The sequence below is a fragment of the Micromys minutus genome (assembly GCF_963924665.1).
Source record: "Micromys minutus genome assembly, chromosome: 31".
Classification (NCBI taxonomy): domain Eukaryota; kingdom Metazoa; phylum Chordata; class Mammalia; order Rodentia; family Muridae; genus Micromys; species Micromys minutus.
The window spans coordinates 3,946,805-3,966,795 of NC_137966.1; the positions used below are offsets into that span (position 1 = coordinate 3,946,805).

General features: G+C 36.4%; 1 protein-coding gene across 1 annotated transcript in view; it reads left to right on the forward strand.

The window, feature by feature from the left end:
- Positions 1-15,734, forward strand: part of GABRA1 (gamma-aminobutyric acid type A receptor subunit alpha1) — a gene marked incomplete at both ends in the record, with an annotated part of 49,173 nt that extends 33,439 nt beyond the window's left edge. The window contains 4 exons of the mRNA XM_080942332.1: positions 1,272-1,415; positions 8,662-8,814; positions 13,232-13,434; positions 15,423-15,734. Of these exons, the coding sequence (XP_080798458.1) occupies positions 1,272-1,415; positions 8,662-8,814; positions 13,232-13,434; positions 15,423-15,734 (812 nt within the window). The remainder of the gene's footprint in view (positions 1-1,271; positions 1,416-8,661; positions 8,815-13,231; positions 13,435-15,422) is intronic.
- Between the last annotated feature and the right edge of the window lie 4,257 nt (positions 15,735-19,991).

A 19,991-nucleotide genomic window follows, 5' to 3' on the forward strand; every position in this document is an offset into this window, starting at 1 on the left:
TTGATCTTAGATTTTAAATAAATTAAAACATTTTCATGGCCTTCTGAAAGTGTTTTGGTCCCTGGGCAGTGTGCCACATGTCACTAATGGACAAATTGGCCACTGGCCAGTGAATCAAGCTTCTATCATAAGGCCAGACTTTGCTATCATGCCCTTCCATCGAATAATCTAAAGCAAATAACTTTTTCTCATCTGATACTCCTTAAATTATTAAAACCATTGGGCATCTAAACAGGGACAGCATCTCAGCCCCTGTAAAGTGGGTCTTCTGGTACTGAAAACAGAAATGCAATGAGATTTCCTTTTTTCTATCAACCCCTTCTCTTCCTTCCATCTCTCCAGTTCTTCCTCTCTCACTTCCTTCTTTCCTTCCTTTCTATCCCCTTGTCTCCAATCTGAATGGATTAAGAATTCATGATCCAGAACCTCATATGAAAATTTCTTGACTAATAGTGACTTGTCTAATGAAGATAAGTGAAAAGAAGGATTCTACAGGATAGCTTCTCATGCTAACATCTGTAAATATAATCAATGTCAAAAGGTTGCCAGTGTAAGTCTCTTGTTCAAGTGCTCTGCAGAAACATTCCCAGTGTTAGTTTTCCACTTAAAGTGGACTTTTCATGGCTCAACTTCTTGTTGATCCAGGGCTATTGTTTCTAATCTTACTTTAGCTCTTATGTTTCCTACTGTGTCCATACTAATTTTCTTCAGTTGAGTCACTCCTTTGCCTAAAATATAGACGAGTAGACAAACAATAACAAAAATAAGTTGTTCATTGAACAAACTCTTTCTCATTACCTCTGTTCATCTTCTTTGTTTGGTTTTGTGTTTTATAAATGTAATAGCTCTGAGCTTTTCTAAACCCTTCTCCAAATCTGAAATTCAGACTTTCCTCCATTCCTTCACCCAGTAGTGTATGCTTTATCTGACTCTGTGAAATTATATCTTTATTTGCCTGTCTATTAATGACCCTTCTACATAAAGAGTATAAGCCACATAAAGCCCTCCCACCTTCTATGTATCTCTTATTGTATCACCAGCACAGTTTTGTATCCTTATTGTGTGTTTAGCATGGTAAGAGTGAACATATGACAACAAAAACTTCAGAAAAATATATAGTTATATTACCAAGCAACTGAATATAAGCTTTCATTTCTAGCTTGCCATCTGCAACAATGTGGAAAGAAATATGAAGTCAATTGAACAGTCAGCTCATTAGGAGAATCATAGCACAGATGCATACTTATACTCTTTTCTTTGTTTAATCTAAGATGCTTATACAAGAGCAGAAGTTGTCTATGAGTGGACAAGAGAGCCAGCCCGCTCAGTGGTTGTGGCAGAAGATGGGTCACGTTTAAACCAGTATGATCTTCTTGGACAAACAGTTGATTCTGGAATTGTTCAGTCCAGTACAGGTAAGTTCCATTTGATTTTTGGATGAGGAAAATGTATTGTGAGAATTGAAGAACTCTGTGATTCCCTTAGTGATAGAGAAGCCAGAAAGGGAAATGGGGAAATTGCTGAAGGCTGAATATCAAAAAGCCTTGAAATGTAAACTCTAGGCCCACAGTGCTAGACCTGACATTCCCTGTATTCAGGCTTCTCTTATTTGCACAAAAAGAATCTGGTTCTTTAAGACCATGACAGCCTGGAATATACACATAAAATTGGGATATAAACTGAGGGATGAAAGGTTGTGTTAGTTCATTATGCTTTCAATTTGCCAATTGAATGTAGTAACTCTGTAGTATGTTAGAAATAATTAAACAAAGCCATGTGCAGGATTGTCTACAAGTCTTTGAAGGTGATGTAATTACAAAAATACTAGCCATTTTGGGGCCTCTGGGTCCCACTTACTGCTACACATCAACAGATTGTGCATAAATTTACACATTGATCACTACAGATAGAACACAGACACAGAGACACACAGACAGACAGACAGACAGACAGACACACACACTCACAAAAGCTAAGTGGTTTTTGTTCCCTGTAGCTAAGAGTATCCCACAGCTGGGGCCAAATGAGGTATATACACTACTTAGCATTAGCATTCCATTTATTCCATTTTAAAATTATAAGTAGATAATGCATGATCTTTTTTTTTTTTTTTTTTTGCACGTTGAAACCAACACTAGTTGTATTTTCAAATTACATGAAATATCAATGCCAAACTGTACATAAAGGTTCTGAGGATGTGGCAAAGAGTCACGCAAAGGACTCTAATTTGTACCAAGGACTGTCTTGTATTATTTGCAATCTGAAAATGGAAACAAAATAATCATAAATTAAATCTCAGATACAACACACCAGAAAATTTATACTACCCCTCGAAGCTCTGTATTTTAAACATGGTCAATTCCTAAAATATTTGCCATGCTAGTAATTATGTTTTAGCACATCTTACAGAATTTAAATTTATTTAATGCATGTTGTGATTTTTAAAAACAGTGGCCTCATGTATAAAGAGAGTGATGCTAATCTTCTCAGAAAACAAACATACAAACAAACAAACAAAAAACCAAACAGCCACAATAACAGCAAAGTCTATCTTCAGATTTTATGTTGGGACCTAAAGATTGTTAACATTTTCAAGTAATCAATCAGCTACTTAAGTTTTACATAAGCTGCCTCTTTTTCTTGTTTTAAAATGCCCATATCATTTTTAGGAGCATAAAGAGTTATGCTTCTTGTTCTAGATCTTTCCTCAGCTTTGCCTTTATTAGAAATGCAAAGAGCATAAAGGAAAGCCACCATTTTCCTGCAAGGAAGATGAGGGTAAACATCCCGGTCTAGTCACTCACAAGCCTGGGGATGTCGGACCAGTTCTTTATCCAGACAGAAATCTTTCCTTCATCTAAGGAGACAGAAATAGCAAACTTTTCATTAAAGGCAAGATAGTGGCTGGAGATGTAGCTCAATATGAGAGCTATTGCACAGCAGGAATGAGTGTCTAGGTCTCTAGTCCATAGGCGCTGTGGAGGGTTTGGTTGGCTGATAATGTTGTTCTTCCCTTGAGGGTCCAACACCTTTCAGCTCCTTGAACACACATTGAGTGACCTATTGCTCCAGTTGCATAGGTAGCAGAGGACAGTAGTGTCTGGCAACAATGTGAGAAGAGGCCTTTGGTCCAGGGAGAGCATGTTTTCCCAAAGTAGGGAAATGCCAAGGCACTGGGGTGGAGAGAGTGATTAGGAGGGAGTGCACCTTTGTGAAGGCAAATGGAGGGGGAGGGGCATTGGGAGCTGAGTCTGTGAAGGGGATAACATTTCAAATGTAAATACAGAGAGTATCAAATAAATAAATAAATGGCAAAAAGCATCTAGGTCAATCATTGTACCTAAAAAGATACTTAGAAATAGGGCTGGAGCTCTGGAATCAAGTTGTCGGGGAGGAAGGAGGGGAGTGGTGGGGAAGAGTGTAACATTTGAAATGTAAATAGTGAAAATATCCAATAAAATTGAAAGAAAAATCACTGAGAGAATTGTTGCACAAATTATTGCACAATGACTGTCATTTTAGTCCTCAGTCTGGTTTTTTTTAAACCTTATAACGTGTGCTAAAAAAGATACCCAAATATGCTCTGTTTAGTAAAAGTAACGATAAGCCAGGTATCATGGCAGGCACTGGAGTTTCAGTGATGCCACAGCCGAGACCTTGCTCTCATGGAAGGTGAAGTCCAGAGTGGATGAAAACATAAACTGTAATTATCAAAATGGGTGCTAAGTGCCATGTGAATGCTTTCCTGAGGGCAAAGATTATGTCTATTTTCTTTATCCCTATTATTTTCTATAGTAGCTGTGCGAGAGAAGGCATTGAGTAAATATTTTGAGTAAATAAGAAAAAAAAAGTAGCTTAGACTAATTGAGGGGGGATTTACTGAGGGAGGCAGCTTTCCCAGTTGTTGTTAGTGTTTTATCTCTGCTGGAAAACAGTAGTCACTGTTCTATGGACTTTCCATTTAGTATCATATATGCAGACACATTTAATCTTTTATGACAATGGTTGGTGATATCAAAGAAACAACCCACTGCAGCAATGCACATGCTACAATATATACACGTCTGGAAGATGGAGTGGAGAGAAAAAAGGACTCTCATGTCGTTCTGTCTCTAAGGATGCTGGGAACACCATGATAGCCCTCTGTAGAGCCAGATCTAATGTCTTTAAAATTAATTCTTTGGTCAAATGACCTTTTAGTTGCTAAATAATCACGCCACCAATATTCAAATTGTTTATACAAAAGTAGCAAATTCAGAAAGAAAGGGGGCTGAGACAATGGGATAAAAATTAAGACTTGGGTCACTGAGTTTGTCAACCCCGTATGTTAGGCTTATGTTAAATAACCACTCTGCAATTGAAAAATGAGTAAACTGCTCACTGTATGAGACCACCTTATTGGTAAATATTTGGAAACAGAATGACAGTACATTCCCAATTATAGTAGTTAAGTGTGATGTACATCTTCAACCCTTCAATAAGAAACCAAATTATACTTCCTTTGGGCCCAGTTTAGCTCATCAAGATTCTTGGTAGTTTTCAGTGGAAAGCAACAGAGGTCCTATGCTAAGTTGTTGATGACTATGTTTCATGCCTCATTGTGGAGCACGGAAATCATAAGAAAAATGACACTAAGTGGCATTACCTCCATGTTCCTTCCAGGAAACCAGAAATGATGTCATTAAAACACAAAACAACTTTTTCTTTCTATCTATCTATCTATCTATCTATCTATCTATCTATCTATCTATCTATCTATCTATCATCTGTCTATCTATCTATCAATCTGTCATCTATCTGTCTGTCTATCTATCTATCTATCTATCTATCTATCTATCTATCTATCATCTATCTATCAAAATAACAACAATTTTGTCCAATTTAATATCTTTTGCAGGGACCTAATCAATTCAGATAGGCTTTTACAAGCTTAGAAATTGATATCCTTATTACCCATAAACACTCATCATGCAATCCCAGTGATATGCTTTAGCTGTAAAATCTTCTGCATCACTTTGATAATGGGAAAAAGAGGATGGTGAAATGCTACCATAATATCCACAATTTTCAGTCATTTACAGAAAATGAAGTGATTTCATTGACTATTAGGACAAGAATAATATCAGTATCCAGAAAGGAATGAGAAAGTAATTCATACAATAGTTTTAAAAAGCTTAAGTCTGACTTGACTTTGCTTTTTTCCAAAGCAAGTTTGATCACAGGACATGTTGATAAGCTTGGAAAGTAAGTTGTTTCTTCTCAATCACTAGCTTTTAACCTTAGAAAACTAAGAAAAATGATGGGAACATCTTGTTTAGATATGGAAGCTTTTCTAGATGGTCTCTGGAAAATGACCTTCTAAGTATCATCAGGAATCATCTTATCTGATGGTGGATCATAATGGATCATCCATATGGCTAGACCATGATCTCCAGTGAAGATTTCTGTGATTTTATAGTCCAATAATTCACATTTAAAATTAGGGAAAAGACCTAGTTAGGCTAAGAGTTCTAGTGTTTAGTCATGTTTTCTTCCTTCCATGGAATGTGGAAAAAAAATCTTCAGTTAGATATGTGTTCAATAATATCTTACAAGTTGACTGATTGTTGTTTTGCCTCATCAGTAAGATTAGCTATCTACCACTCTATCCTTACATTACAAATCTAAATAAAATTTAGAATAGTAAGTATGCTCATATATGCTGTTAAATTGTAGCTTTTATAGCATCCCAGGGAATAGGAGAGTGAACCCCAAAGAATCTAACCCACCAAGATGTTTAACAACCATTTGAAGAAGCACATCTAAAATGACCTTAGATGCTAATTTGCCAAATTATAGCCTCTTTTTTTTTCTTACATTCTCCTAAATTTTACTCCGTAACATATCAGGAATATTATCAACTTTAATCTATAAGCTTCCCTTAGGTTAGGTGATCTCTAATAATATTACAATCTTCTATACTCTAACTTAATATGCTTAGCACATATGCACTTAGTGTGTGTAGCCTTTCAATGAGTGTGAAGATATGGGCTTTTCTCTTTCATTCTGTTTTTGTCATTTTTAAGTCATTACAACTTGATTCTGTTACTGCCGTCACCTTTGTCACTTATTTGAAAGTTTTATGTCAATATTCTCTAAATTTTATTTCATTTAAAGCCCTTTCAAAATAGTAGCAACCCTCTTGTTCTTTCTCAATCTGTCAGAAATATGTTTTTTATAATATGTATAATGTCAAATCATAATTCCCAAAACTATATTCTTTACAAACTCTTCACAAAAATGTCACAGTGCAAACAACAAAAGATGATAAAATATATGTAGATACTCATCTTCCTGACATTTTATAAAAATGGGATTTTTTTTCCTTTAAGCTGATGACATTTTGCAAATCACAATAGGATGAATTGTTAAGAATAAAAAGGTACAATCCTGAGATGGTAAAACACAACATTGGCACATAGGGTATATTTTAGCAAAGGGCTCAGAAATTTGAGTTTTATTATTGGGATAATTTGTTTTGTTTCTATTGACCTTGAAGTCATTGCCAGAAATATATGATAATAATAATAGAGATTTTAAAGATGCAAACATAATTTTATTAGCGAGTATAAAGAACAGCTCCAATTAAAGTACAAAGTACTTAGCACATATTCAGTAAATGAAAGTTGCCATTAATACCAATTGATGATGAATGCAGGAATAGTTATCTTCTACAACTCCGATTGTATTTTTTTTTTTGCAAATACTTCTCTCTTTTCTGATGTGGGTGAATAATAAAGAAAATGAAGAAAGTAACTAAAATGGATTTAAGCATTTTTATGGAGTGTCCTGACTGAGCAATTACCCTTCCGTAAGCCACATTGTGTTTACACTATTGTACAGACAAGAAAACTCCGAGGGAAAAAATGTCTACAAGAGGTGCCCAAGGCTATACAACAAGAAAATAGACCTGAGTATTAAACTCAAATAAACTCATTTTCTTCAGAGGCTAATAAAATTTCCTCTTAGGACATTTCTTGTTACCCTGCTGAGGACCTGGTATTTGGGATGTTCTCAATCCATTCATGAACAAAAGGTTTAGCAATAGAAGTCATATTGAGTTTGCCTGGCCAAGGTATGAAGACTTTAAGATGTGTAGTGAGGCATGAGCCTGTACTGCATGTTCAGTCTGTGTTACAGAAAACCTTGATTACAGGAAGGAATTTGTTCTCTACTGTGTATAATGCAGACCATTTTCAACCTCATCCCAGGGAAGGAAAGATCTCCAGATGTTATCTGGCAGTTATGTTACTCAGGGCTTAGCTGCACAAGCACTGCAGTTCTTTCAAAATATTCCAGAGAAATTTGAAAACACAAGTTGATAACAGAGAAAGAGTTGATGTGGCTGGAGCTGGGACACAAAAAGTTCTTAGAGTCTGTTTCTCCTTTAACAGGACTACAATTTTACATAGAGAGCAAAATGCTGAAATGGAAATATGTATGTGCCAACTTGGCAGTGATAATCAGAGTTAAGTTGTCAGAACAGTGTGTGATTTCCTTCTGGGAAGCAAGTCCCTTCTCTTTTAAACCAGACTGTTAGTTAGCTTGTTCCTCTTCTAGTATAGAATTATTGAGAAATTTCAGTTCCTTCAGCTCTTGCTTTAGCGTCTCTGTTTCAGGATAAGTCTAGAGATATAGCTAAATAATAAGAAATTGACAAGACAGACTTTAGCTATGAACAATTGTTGAGTCTAAAATGTCAGTTGTACATGTGAGAGACTTTGATGTAGATGATGGGTGTATATATTAGTTTTCAGTAACTATAAAAAACAAATAATTAAGGAAAACTCTTAAGTAGGAAAAGTGTGCCTTGGCTCAGGGCTTTTCATATCTAAGTACACGAATGAATGATTACATGGGTTTAGGGTTATGTTTCATGAAAGAAGATACGGCACTGAGCCTGCAGCAGATCAAATCTGCTCATCTTAAAAAATTGGGAGTCCCAGAAAAAGATGTATTATGGTTAAATGCCAGTCCAAGGCAGAAGACTTGGAACTCTCAAGAGTTTAGTTAGTATAAGTTCATCTTCAAAGACTGCAGAAGCAAAAGTCTAGTGCCTAGGAGTCAGGACAGCAGCAAAAATCAGGCAGAGAAAGTTGTGTAAATCCCTATACTTGAGTTTCCACCTTCTTGGCCAATGGGTTGTTCAATCTACATTCAGAGCAGATAGAACTATTCTACCCCTTAGCCCTGAGTCCTCTCCCATCTCCAGAAATACCCTTGCCGAAGTTATCCACAAATGTACTGTACCAACACCCACTCAGGTCATACTGGAAACCTATTTTAGCTTTGTTTGGTGGGCTAATTGAATCTATTACACCATTTTCATATCCAGTCTGGAAATATAAGCCCAGCTTTATCCCTTATCTATATGATGAGCAATGGAAGAAGGAAGGAAGAATTAGAAGATTTTAATGCCCCCATGATATCCCCAGACACAAGTTTATGTGTATTAAAAATGTTGCTTTTCTCTTTCGGACAAAGGCTTTCCCTCCAAGTTATAGGTGCCGTGTGCTAACAAGATGTGTCTAGCCTCTATAACTTTGCTTCTTTGGGAAACCTAAGGAATAGCTTCTTTTTAAGGGCATATTATTCAACCTTATTGTGCGTTTCACCCTCTAGGAGAATATGTGGTTATGACGACTCACTTCCACTTGAAGAGGAAAATCGGCTACTTTGTTATTCAAACATATCTGCCATGCATAATGACCGTTATTCTCTCCCAAGTCTCTTTCTGGCTCAACAGAGAGTCAGTACCAGCAAGAACTGTCTTTGGTAAGTGCCAATTAATATGCGTGTGGACAGGTGTACAGGGTACTTATTTCAAGTCTGTGTCATTGCAAGGAGGATGAAAAATACGTCACTAAGTGTTAAAAATCTGAATTTAGCTTAAGGAAAGTGTTGGCAGAATTACCATTTTCACTGTGATACGGTTTAAAAACTAAAGTCTTTATGTAGAAAACTTTTGTCAATACAAACAGGTAGCTTAATATAAAATAATTTTAAATAATTTTGGCATAAAAGGCAGTGAGCCAGACATCAAAAGCACCCACTAGATTAAATGGACAAGCTAAAACTTTAAACCCAACATATTATAGGATGTTTTTGAGAATCTTAAAAAATAGCAGCAGGCTACTTTCATACATCGGAGAAACCAGAATTTTCTTAAGGCCATTAGTGATCCTAGCCATAGATGGATAGCTCCTTTTACCTGTCAAGTGAACAGCTAAAGGATGAGAAACAGACTCTCCCCTATTGGAATCTCTAAAGTAATTCCATAGAAAGAAACATTTTCTGATGGAATCCCAGAGGCAACCCCACAATTGTTCATTTTAGACCAATGAAAACAAGTTTGCCACAGTAAACTTACCAGTTCCCATAACCGGTGATTTTTATATTTGAAATACACTGAGTGATGGTTGTGTTCTGGAAATAAAATAAAGTAATAAATTGCTTGTACACGTTCCCTTAATGAACTATATGGCATGAACTTGAAATTTTAATGATCATCAAATTATAAAATAACAATAAAGAATAGTTATTATGTGATTTTTATTCCAGTCATTTTCAACATGATTCATCATATTACATTATTTAAACCTAAATTTTAGACAGTATTGTTATGAACATCAAGTTAATTATGTTAATTACTAATCCCAGGTTAGGAACTACTCCGTGAGGTGCAGAGGAGTCAGGATAAGATAGGAGTTCCAGGTTCCATGTACTTAATGATGCCACAGGGCTATGACCTTTGCTTCATCCTGCTGCATTAAGCTGACATATTGGGTTGACTACGGTCCATGCCATTCACTTAGAAGTAATAGCCACATCTATTGCTGAAAGACATGTTTATCCAGGTTTTTTTACAAATCACTATTGTTTCCCTGCTGCATGGACGTCACATGTCCCACACTAAAAAAAATCTCCCACTGCTTACAATCAATTCCTATGTAGAGACTCTGATGCCCCTAATGTCCACAGTACAAGAGATGGCATACCAGTTCTTGCAGAAAGAGATACAGACTGCCACGTTTGCTCCAGAGTGTCTTGTCTTTTGAACTTGGCAAATGCTTCCATGTTGAAAATCACATAATCTCTTCTCTGATCTTCCGACAACGGTTTAAGCGCACAACTAAATCAACCTTCAAAATGACTGCCAGTTGCAGAGTGAGTGAGAAGTTCAGTCAGATTCACTTTCCTTTGTAGCCATTTGCCAATGTTAACAACCATTGAATCCACTAAAGACAGACCTCTTGAGAACTGCTGGTTTCTGTATGGGCATCCCATCTGAGCCCTTGTCTTACCAGGAAGTAAACACTGAATTAAATACATAATGTAGGTTCAGGTTTTGTGCTTTATTTTATTTTAAAAGAATAGACCAGTACTATCTCGAAAAGCATTTTCCCCCTATTGACTACACTTTCCTCTCTCGCTCCAGCCAAGTCTATCCATTCCATTTGGAAATTCACCAAAGTGTTTCAGTGTTTTATGAGTCCAAAAACATTGCTTGTAACATTCTCAATGGTCTTATTCCACAATCGACCAATGACCCTTTGGCAAACACAACCGTATAACCATAACCTCAGCGATAGCAAGTATTTTCGTGTACAAAGTCATATATTTATAGAGTTTGAGTTTGTCTATCCCTTTAAACTTTTAACATTTCTTCAGTACATGACTCTATTCCTTTCAGCCTGAATTTAGCACATTTCTCTGAGCTCCGTGAATGCCTAAGCAGGCCACTAGTATGTAAAGAAATACCAGAAGAGGAAAGCAGCCACACTAGATTTATAACCGTCCCATAAAAGCAATGCAGAATGTAGGAGAGCTGTTCTTCTCTAGGACTTGGAAGTAGAATTGTTTTCTCCTTCCCAGCTCTCACTGATTTGCAGGCAATGTCGTGTAAATTTTCTGCTGAAAACAGGTCCAAGCTTTAGGTTTAATTTTACCTAGTAACAGCTAGATAACTTTGTTCTATTTCCAGTCAAATCCAAGTACAAGGAAGGAACACCAATATTTAAGTTAATCCCATAGAAAAGATAAAATATGTAAATTGTCACTTTTTTTTCTTTTTGGTTCTTTGTTTTTTGTTTTTAGTTTTTTTTTTTTTTTCTTAATTGATAGGGGTTTCAAATCCTAAACACACATGCACACATACATATACCTTAAGCTACTATGACTTAGTTCATAGAGTTTTGGGGTAAGATCATTAGTTTTCAGATTACTTTTGATATTTGCTTACATACATAAACTGAATTTCAGAAAACCAGAGTTTATGGTGGTAGTAATATATAACAAAGAACACAGGCATTTTTTCCTCATAGTCATTAAATTGCCATTAGCCATTAGATTGAGAATTAAATATTTTTATTATATTATCTTATTTAATACTCTCAATAACCTTCTGTGTTAAAGTTAATAAAATCAATTAGTTAGAAAGAAATTGAGAGCTACAATATGGAAGCCTGAGATTGTGGGGGAAATTTTCCCAAGGTCATTTCCCGAGGTATAATTCAGCAATTATAGAGCTGGGATTTGGAATTGGGCTGCTCTGTTCCCCAATTACTGACTTTTAATTACCTTGCTCTCTGCTCCAGTTGATATTGATATGTAAATCTGGGGGCAGTTCACCAGTTAATATTCTTTAGGTTGGTTATGTAATGAGGAACTTGTCCCAGTGTTTTCTGAATCCAATGCCATCCAAGCCTCAAAAATAAACATCTTCTGCAGTCCTGGGCATATGCCATGAATATCTTTTTGTAGATTTTGATAAGTAGAATTTGATAAGTATTCTACTGCCGTTTTTTTCAATAATTTCATTTTCTAGTGTGGTTAAGAGACTATCAACTTTGGCATTCCTGGAAAACCTAAGAACACTTGTGGTTCCAAAGCAGCTTACAAAAATTTTCCAACAGCTGTGTAGCCCTGCTGATTTTCTAAAACTATCAACAGGAGGAGCTAATCCTCCTTCAAACCATAGATTGCCAGCTCCTCCCTTGGGATGTATCAGTTCTTACGTAGTCCTCACAGTAATGCTTGAGTGACAGTGCAAAGGTTGTCCTTTCTGAGAATGTCACTGATTTTCATGGGCCACGAGGGGATGAAGATGGAATCAGCCATTTTGCAGATACAGTGGCTGAGGTCTGTGAATTCGCTTACCAGCATGGTAAAAGTGTGGTCCAGTCCTTAGAATAGCTCAAGGCTGCTCTGTGGTGATCTCTCGCCCTTCCTGGAAGGATTGCTTTGAACTATTTTTAAACATTTGCAATTTTTTTTTTCCTAAGGAAATGTCACAGCATTAAACCCAGTTCATGGTACCAATAGAGTGGACGCCACATGGCAATTCAAACAACAGGAAAGATATCGATATTCACATGCTGTCTCATAAAAATATCAAAATAAAATAGAACCAACTTGCAAACCATTTTTTTTTTACTGTGAATGTAGGTCGCTTGATCCCTGTGGAGTAGGAAAATGAAGCAGCAGTAGCAAAGAGAAGGCCATAGACACTTGAATCAGACTTGAGTCTAAAGACAAGTCTTACCCCATAGGCATTTGATTTTAAGCCAAGTATGTAAATTCTATATGGATGTATATATGCACACTATTTTTCACGGTGAGTTCTATGTAACTTGCTCTGCATTTATTCACACACACGCTGCTTCCGGGAAACAGGTGAACTCTTCCTGAACAAGCAGTAGTAGACAAGAAAAGCTACAACGGGCTAAATGATCATTCCCCAAGGTGTCACTCACCTTTGTCATTCACCTTTCTGTCACTAACTGAATTTCATATTTCTACATTTGGGACAGAGACTATTAAACAACACTATAAGTGTTACTAGAGTGCCACATGTAGTAGATATGTAAGACATGTGATGAGTTGTATGCACTTAATCACAGTATTCCTTGTCTTATAAGGGATATGCATACAACATGGCTATTTAATGAAGTTTACCATTTTAGTAACAGACTTTTCAGTACTCTATCTCTTCTGAATGACCCTACTGCGCTATTGGTCACAACCTATACTGAGGCCATATCCTGACTCCACCACCACAATCAAAAATAGGGTGAATTAAAATGTGAATATGATGCTTTTGGGTCCCCACTGTTTGGGAACAAGCCCAGGTCTGCTGTAATGAAATTTCCTATGGCGAACCAGTGTATTTACTTACCTTCTTTCCTCTCAGGAGTGACAACTGTTCTGACCATGACAACCTTGAGTATCAGTGCCAGAAACTCCCTGCCGAAGGTGGCTTATGCTACAGCCATGGACTGGTTCATTGCAGTATGCTATGCCTTTGTCTTCTCAGCTCTAATTGAGTTCGCCACAGTGAATTATTTCACCAAGAGAGGGTATGCATGGGATGGCAAAAGCGTGGTTCCAGAAAAGGTAAACACCCCAAAGGCTCTCTGTCATATGAGGATTCTGAGACCTTAAGCTTTTCAGATGGGATGAAATTGGTTTGTGGAATTAGATGCAAGACAGGGGTGATGAAAACCTCTTTCTTATTTTCCCAGGCTGTGAACGAGAATGTACAATGGGTCTTTTTTTTTTTTTTGGTTTTGCTCATAGAAGAGGTTGTTTGGTAAATTGCTATTTTTTTCTTTTTTTTAATTGAACAAATTTATTTTAAAAAATAAAAACAAATGTACATATTTTAAGCATTTTTGCATAAAAGTATACGAATACATTTTTGTTGGTACTTTTTTTTAAAGTTTGATAGTGTGCATTAAAATCTTACTAGTTACAATGAGCATAAAGGACATGTAAAACAAGATGTAACCTGGAAATAGTCAAAGTTTTTTTGGTGTGTAAAGATTAAGCATAATGGTATATTGCTATGCAGGTAGGGAATAGAAGAAAGGAGGAGGGATATTCAAAGGTGAAAATTTCTATTTAAATGTAACTTCTCTCTTTTTCTTCTTCTTCTTCTTCTTCTTCTTCTTCTTCTTCTTCTTCTTCTTCTTCTTCTTCTTCTTCTCTCTCTCTCTCTCTCTCTCTCTCTCTCTCTCTCTCTCTCTCTCTCTTTCTCTCTCTGTGCCTTTCTCTCTTTCTGGAATTATCTGCTATAAGATGCAAACAAAAAGTATAATTTTCCTATTTTGGTATAAGTTTTGTAGTAAAAAGAAAAAAAGAGCATACTCCTTCGCCTGTTTTCCTGAGCTTTATTTTCATGTTTTAGCTGGGTTATGTTTGACAACTTAAGTACCTTTCAGCTTTCATTGCAGCCTCAGGTAGGCAACGCCTCCCAAGTCCCACAACAAGCAGTGCCTTGATGTATTGTGTACAAAACAACCAGAACCGCTGTCCTATAACTGCTGTGTAATGGACATGTCGTAGTGCACGTAACTCACATCACCTAACGATTTCTAGTAGCCTTATTTAAAAATAGAAACAACGAGGAACGATTGCACATGCCTTCAATTCTAGCACGTAAGTGGAAAAAGCAGGCAGATCTCTATGAGTTTGATGCTAACCAAGGCTAGATAGTCATACCCTATCTCAGAAAAGAAACAACAACAACAACAATAATAATAACAACAACAATAATAATCCATGAACAAGATATAAATAAACTTTAATCATAATAATGACTGTAGTTCATTCTAATATATACAATACAGAAAAAAACCTGGTTTAAATAGTTGTAACCCATCAAAGAGTTACACGATAGTTTGTATGTATATAAATCATCAAAATGTCATGCATACCTTTTTTCTTATAGTCTACCATTAGTTAGTCCAGATACGTTTAAAGTTCTGAATACCTAAACATGGATAATGGCAAACGTGTGATCTCACATAGCTCTGAAAAATGACAGTTGTGTAGGAATCTATTCTGACGGACAGCCTGAATATTTGCTGGTGATTTTGAATTTGTGGCTGGAGTGTCCTTTCAGGTAACCTGACTTCACACGATGGCGGTTAACTGAGGTTCCCACAAAAGTTGGGAAACCTTTTGTGGCCTCACATATAGAATTGGCTGCCACAGAGTCTAATAGTGAACCGTATCTCTAGCCACCCCCTAATCTATATATCCTAGGCTTCTTTTCTTGTCTGCAATACTGCTTCTAGAAGGTGAAGTCTGAGGCTGGAAAGTGCTTTGAGTCCAGTAGCCGAAGCTTACATAACGTTGCTGCTCTGCCTGAGTCTGCTTTGCATTCAACCAGTAGAGAAACAGATTCCACCTCTTGATCTGAAAGGTTACGGAACATCACCTGGCTTTCCAAATGATCACAGAGCATTAGTCATGAATTACAGATTTTAGATTTTTTTTTTTTAAATCCAGAAAAAGGTTTTGCAGCAAATACTGCTTTGCTCAGTACCGTCGTTTTATTTCTCACTGTATGCTAAACACACTATTTTTCTCTTCTCCAGCCAAAGAAAGTGAAGGATCCTCTCATTAAGAAAAACAACACATATGCGCCTACAGCAACCAGCTATACCCCTAACTTAGCCAGGGGGGACCCCGGCTTGGCAACTATTGCTAAAAGTGCGACCATAGAACCGAAGGAAGTCAAGCCTGAGACAAAACCACCAGAACCCAAGAAAACCTTTAACAGCGTCAGCAAAATCGACCGACTGTCAAGAATAGCCTTTCCGCTGCTATTTGGCATCTTTAACTTAGTCTACTGGGCCACGTATTTAAACAGAGAGCCTCAGCTAAAAGCCCCCACACCCCACCAATAGGTTCTTTTAGTCGCGTTTCGTTGTTCAGTCCTCTGCATCGAGAATCGCTTTCTGTTCTCAACGCAGTGATTCCTATCTGCTTTACTGCCTCTGTCTTAAAGAATTTGAAGGTTTCCCTATTTCCATATTCCATATAAGAACAAGAGACCCCTGTCTGACAGTCCAGAGCAGAGCAGAGTATTCAGCTCGGGGACAGGAATCTGAGAGGAAGCCAGGGAGTGAAATCATGTCAGAAGGAGACAGACAAGAGGAAGAGAAAGGGTAAGGAGGTCCAAAGATAGGAGGGAAAATAGAATAAAAACAGAGCTTAACTATAACCACAGAGTCATTTGTAGATATATATTTCCAAATATTATCAAAAATTATATATGTCAAAAATATTTTTGTGTGACAGTGTTTAAAAGGGCAAATAACACATGTTTAATGAACTTAAAACCTATGTCTTTATTGCACAAATAATACAGTGTACACGTTCATGTTTTTATTTGTTAGTGTTTAAGCCGCTATATAGATTAAATGTTTTGTTTGTCAAATTAAATATTCCCTAGGCTTTCTCTTTTTAAATTTCACTATGTAAGATTTTGTTGTTCAATGCTATTTTAGAATGTATGAAAGCCTAGTATGTGGGGTAAGGCAGGGATGTCATTGTAGCATTCTGAATCCAGTCGGGGGAAATCCCTTTCAAAGTGCTACAAGCTGTTACCTGAACCTTTACCAGTAGTCTCTATGGTGATCAGCCAGCCTAACACAGATGTTTACTTGATAGAAGCTGAAATAAATAAATTAATTGAATAATTTAAAAACTATTCTTCTTTTTACACTTATTCCCACACAAGCCCATTCACCCAAGAATTCTCTATTCTTATGATGAAGATGCTTTCAGAGGGGCAAATATATTTTGCAAGCTCTAGAATTGTTGAATGTATTCTTTTATATAACTACATCAAAAGCTTTAGATTGAAATTTATGACTAGCCAACAAAAAAATAGAATATATAAATTATATATGTAAATATTCAGCATGAGATTGTATATTTAATTTTTTTTAAAGTTATGTTCTTTAAATAACATGAGGGATCTCCACTTTTAGCTGTTAGAATGCTGTTAAATGCTATGGAAATGCATTTAGAGCCTGCATTTAAGAACGGAACAGCCTGTAGGAGACAGATGCCACTAAAACTTATTGAGTATGAAATCCAATTATACTGAGAACGCTCATAACTTCACTGTTGCCCAGTGTTCAATAGTAGATCAGTTGCTATCTGCTCGAATGACGTCATATCATATTTTCCTATTTTAGGCTATTGTGATAAAGAGAAAAAAATAGGGAAGAGTAGTTGGAGCTAGAAAACCAACTGTATATTATTTCTCTATCTGCTGATACCAACTGTTTCAATAAGTGCTGTACCATATGTAGCATCCAATATAAAATACATGAAAGAATGTACAGGAACTAGCTTTTATTGGGTAATATTATTACATTTCATTTATACTGCAGCAATATATTTGTAGGTATACTATGTAAGGGCTTTAAATAAAAGAGGTCCATTGATATTCCTTATAAAAAAATTCTAGCCTTTCATTATTGCCCAGATGTTTTAGAAGTAAATATTTATGAAGAAGGTATTTTTGAAGTCTCCTTTTGTCTGATAGATTTTTTCACAGATATTTAACATTAGTTCAGAATCCACAGGGCATGGTCTAATCATATTTACAAGACCATGACATAAGTCTTTTAGCATAATTGCCAAATAAGACAATTAGAATTCATACCTGCGTTATGAGCAATGTTTTCCCCCAGAGGCTGCTATTCAGTGATGTTGGAAAACACACCACCTGTGTGTCCCTAAATTGACAAATCTCTCGTTTCATCTTAAATGTGCTTCATTGTTTGATTTGGTCCCGCGTAAATTTCATGAGCTATGCCAAAATATGGCTGAACCAAGGACATTTCATGTATAGATATGTATAGAAAATAAAATAAATTATGACTCTAAACATATGCCGTTTATCTTGTTATTTTCCGACGTTAACCTAACATGTTTAGTGAGAGTATTTTATTGTGCCTACTCCTCATGCCTAGGTTGGAGTCTGCATTTTGCTCACTAGATGTGACTCTCTCTTACTAGTCTGCTTGCTGCTTCACAATGACCCTACTGCCACCATTTTTTTATTTTTAGTTTGTTAGTATGTGTGAGTAGTATTCTACTGTGTAAACTAATTGCAAACTTATCAAAGAGAAATTTTTCTATGTAGCTTTACAACAGTGCTTTACTAAACCATGTAATACTAGTTAAGTCTTCCTTGAAAAAAATAGCGATAGACCCTTATAGAGGACAGTTCCTGTTGGTACCCAGGAATTTATTTTTTAAAGATGACACTGAATGTTTATGCACCTTAGTGCCGTGAAATGGCAATAAAACCCAAACTGAATCAAGATTGCTCATGGCAGCTGCATGACTCGCTTTATGGCGTTTAGCCAAACCTTTTCATCTTATGTCTCACTGTATTCTATTACAACAATAAAGCTTACATTATTCAATAATGAACTGGGATACTTGATTCTGTTGACACATAGCTTCACACATTTCCGTGCTAGAAATCAAGTATGTGCAGAAACATAGCCAGTCGGAAGAAGTTTTGAAGTCTTGTCCACAGTCAAAAATTGCTGTTTGCAAAGACCTGCATAAGAAGTAGAATTTATCCAATAATTTGATGTTTGACCTCTCTAGAAGCACCTCAACATTCGTGGAACATAAAGAGGACAAGACCAAGTTCAATGTAGAGATAAAATTACTTTCAGTGATGATACATGCAATAGTGTCAGATAATTTGACAAGTAGTGACAGGAACGAAACATGGTAGATTTGATTTTAACAAATGGAACAAGTCCCTTTAAACCGAAAACAACAACAACAACAACAACAACTACAAAAACAATAACAACACTAAGCAATGTGTATCACTTGATCCAAAACACCAGTCCATGAAAACTATGCAACCATTGGGTTCATTCATTTCTGAGCTTCCCTGGAAGGCACATGGGGCTAAGAAACTAAGTCCACGTGAAGGCTTTTCAGAATTATCAAGGGAATAAGAGGGGCTTAGCAACACTGCCAATCATCTGTTTAAAGTTCACTGAAGTTCTTAGCTGGAGATCTTTCAATGTGTAGAGCACTTTTTGCTAACCAAAACAAATATCTGACTCCTCCTATTTCAACATGATTAATCCACACCAATTACCGCTGGATGTTGATTTAGTTTTTTACAAGACCTTATACTAACATTTTCTGAACCTCCTTTTTTTTTTCCTACACTAAAGATGGAGAGCAGACAAATAAAGACAAAATTCTTCTAGCTGACCATTTACTCTCTGTTCTGACATGAAGTAAAGTGAACATGAAATTATACTTCCTAAAATAAGTATAATTAATTACTCTGTAGGTATAAACAATTTATACTTGAAGAAAGACATGAATTTCTTACCCGAGTTTCAGTCTGAAAGAAAACTAGTCAGCTATCACTCATTTGGAAGAGGAGTAAAGGCTAATGAAAGAAAATATTTCTTTGGAAATAATTAATTGACCCGGTTCTCCATCCAATGGTTTGTTGAGAACACCTGACTCCCAATGGAAGAGTTAGAAAAAGGACTGAAGGAGATGAAGGGGTTTTCAACCCCATAGGAAGAACAACAATGTCAACTGTTCAGGCCTTCCAGAGCTCCCTGGGACTAAACCACCAACCAAAAAGTACACTTGGAGGGACCCATGGTTTCAGCTGCATATATAGTAGAGGGTGGCCTTATCAGGCATCAATGAGAGGAGAGGCCCTTGGCCAAGTGAAGGCTCAAGATTCCAGTGTAGGGGAATGCCAGGGTGGGGTGATAGAAGGGAGTGGTGTGTGGGGAACACTTTCATAGAGGGAGGGGGAATGAGATAGGGGTAATCGAGAGGGGAAACTGAGAAAGGGGGTAATGTTTGAAATGTAAGTAAAGAAAATATCCAATAAAAACACTTAAAAATAATTCATTGAATAATTAACAAATACTGGTGTAATACTATTCAGTCTCCAAAAGATAACATCTGTCACTTGTGACAACATGAGTAATATCGGAAGGCATTTAATATTAAAGAAACATACAAGCACAGAAAGACAAAATGTACAGGATCTCACTCAATGTCAAATTTAAACACAATTAAACTCATAAAATTGTCAATACAATGACAATAATTGGGAATGATGAGATATTTTTTCAATG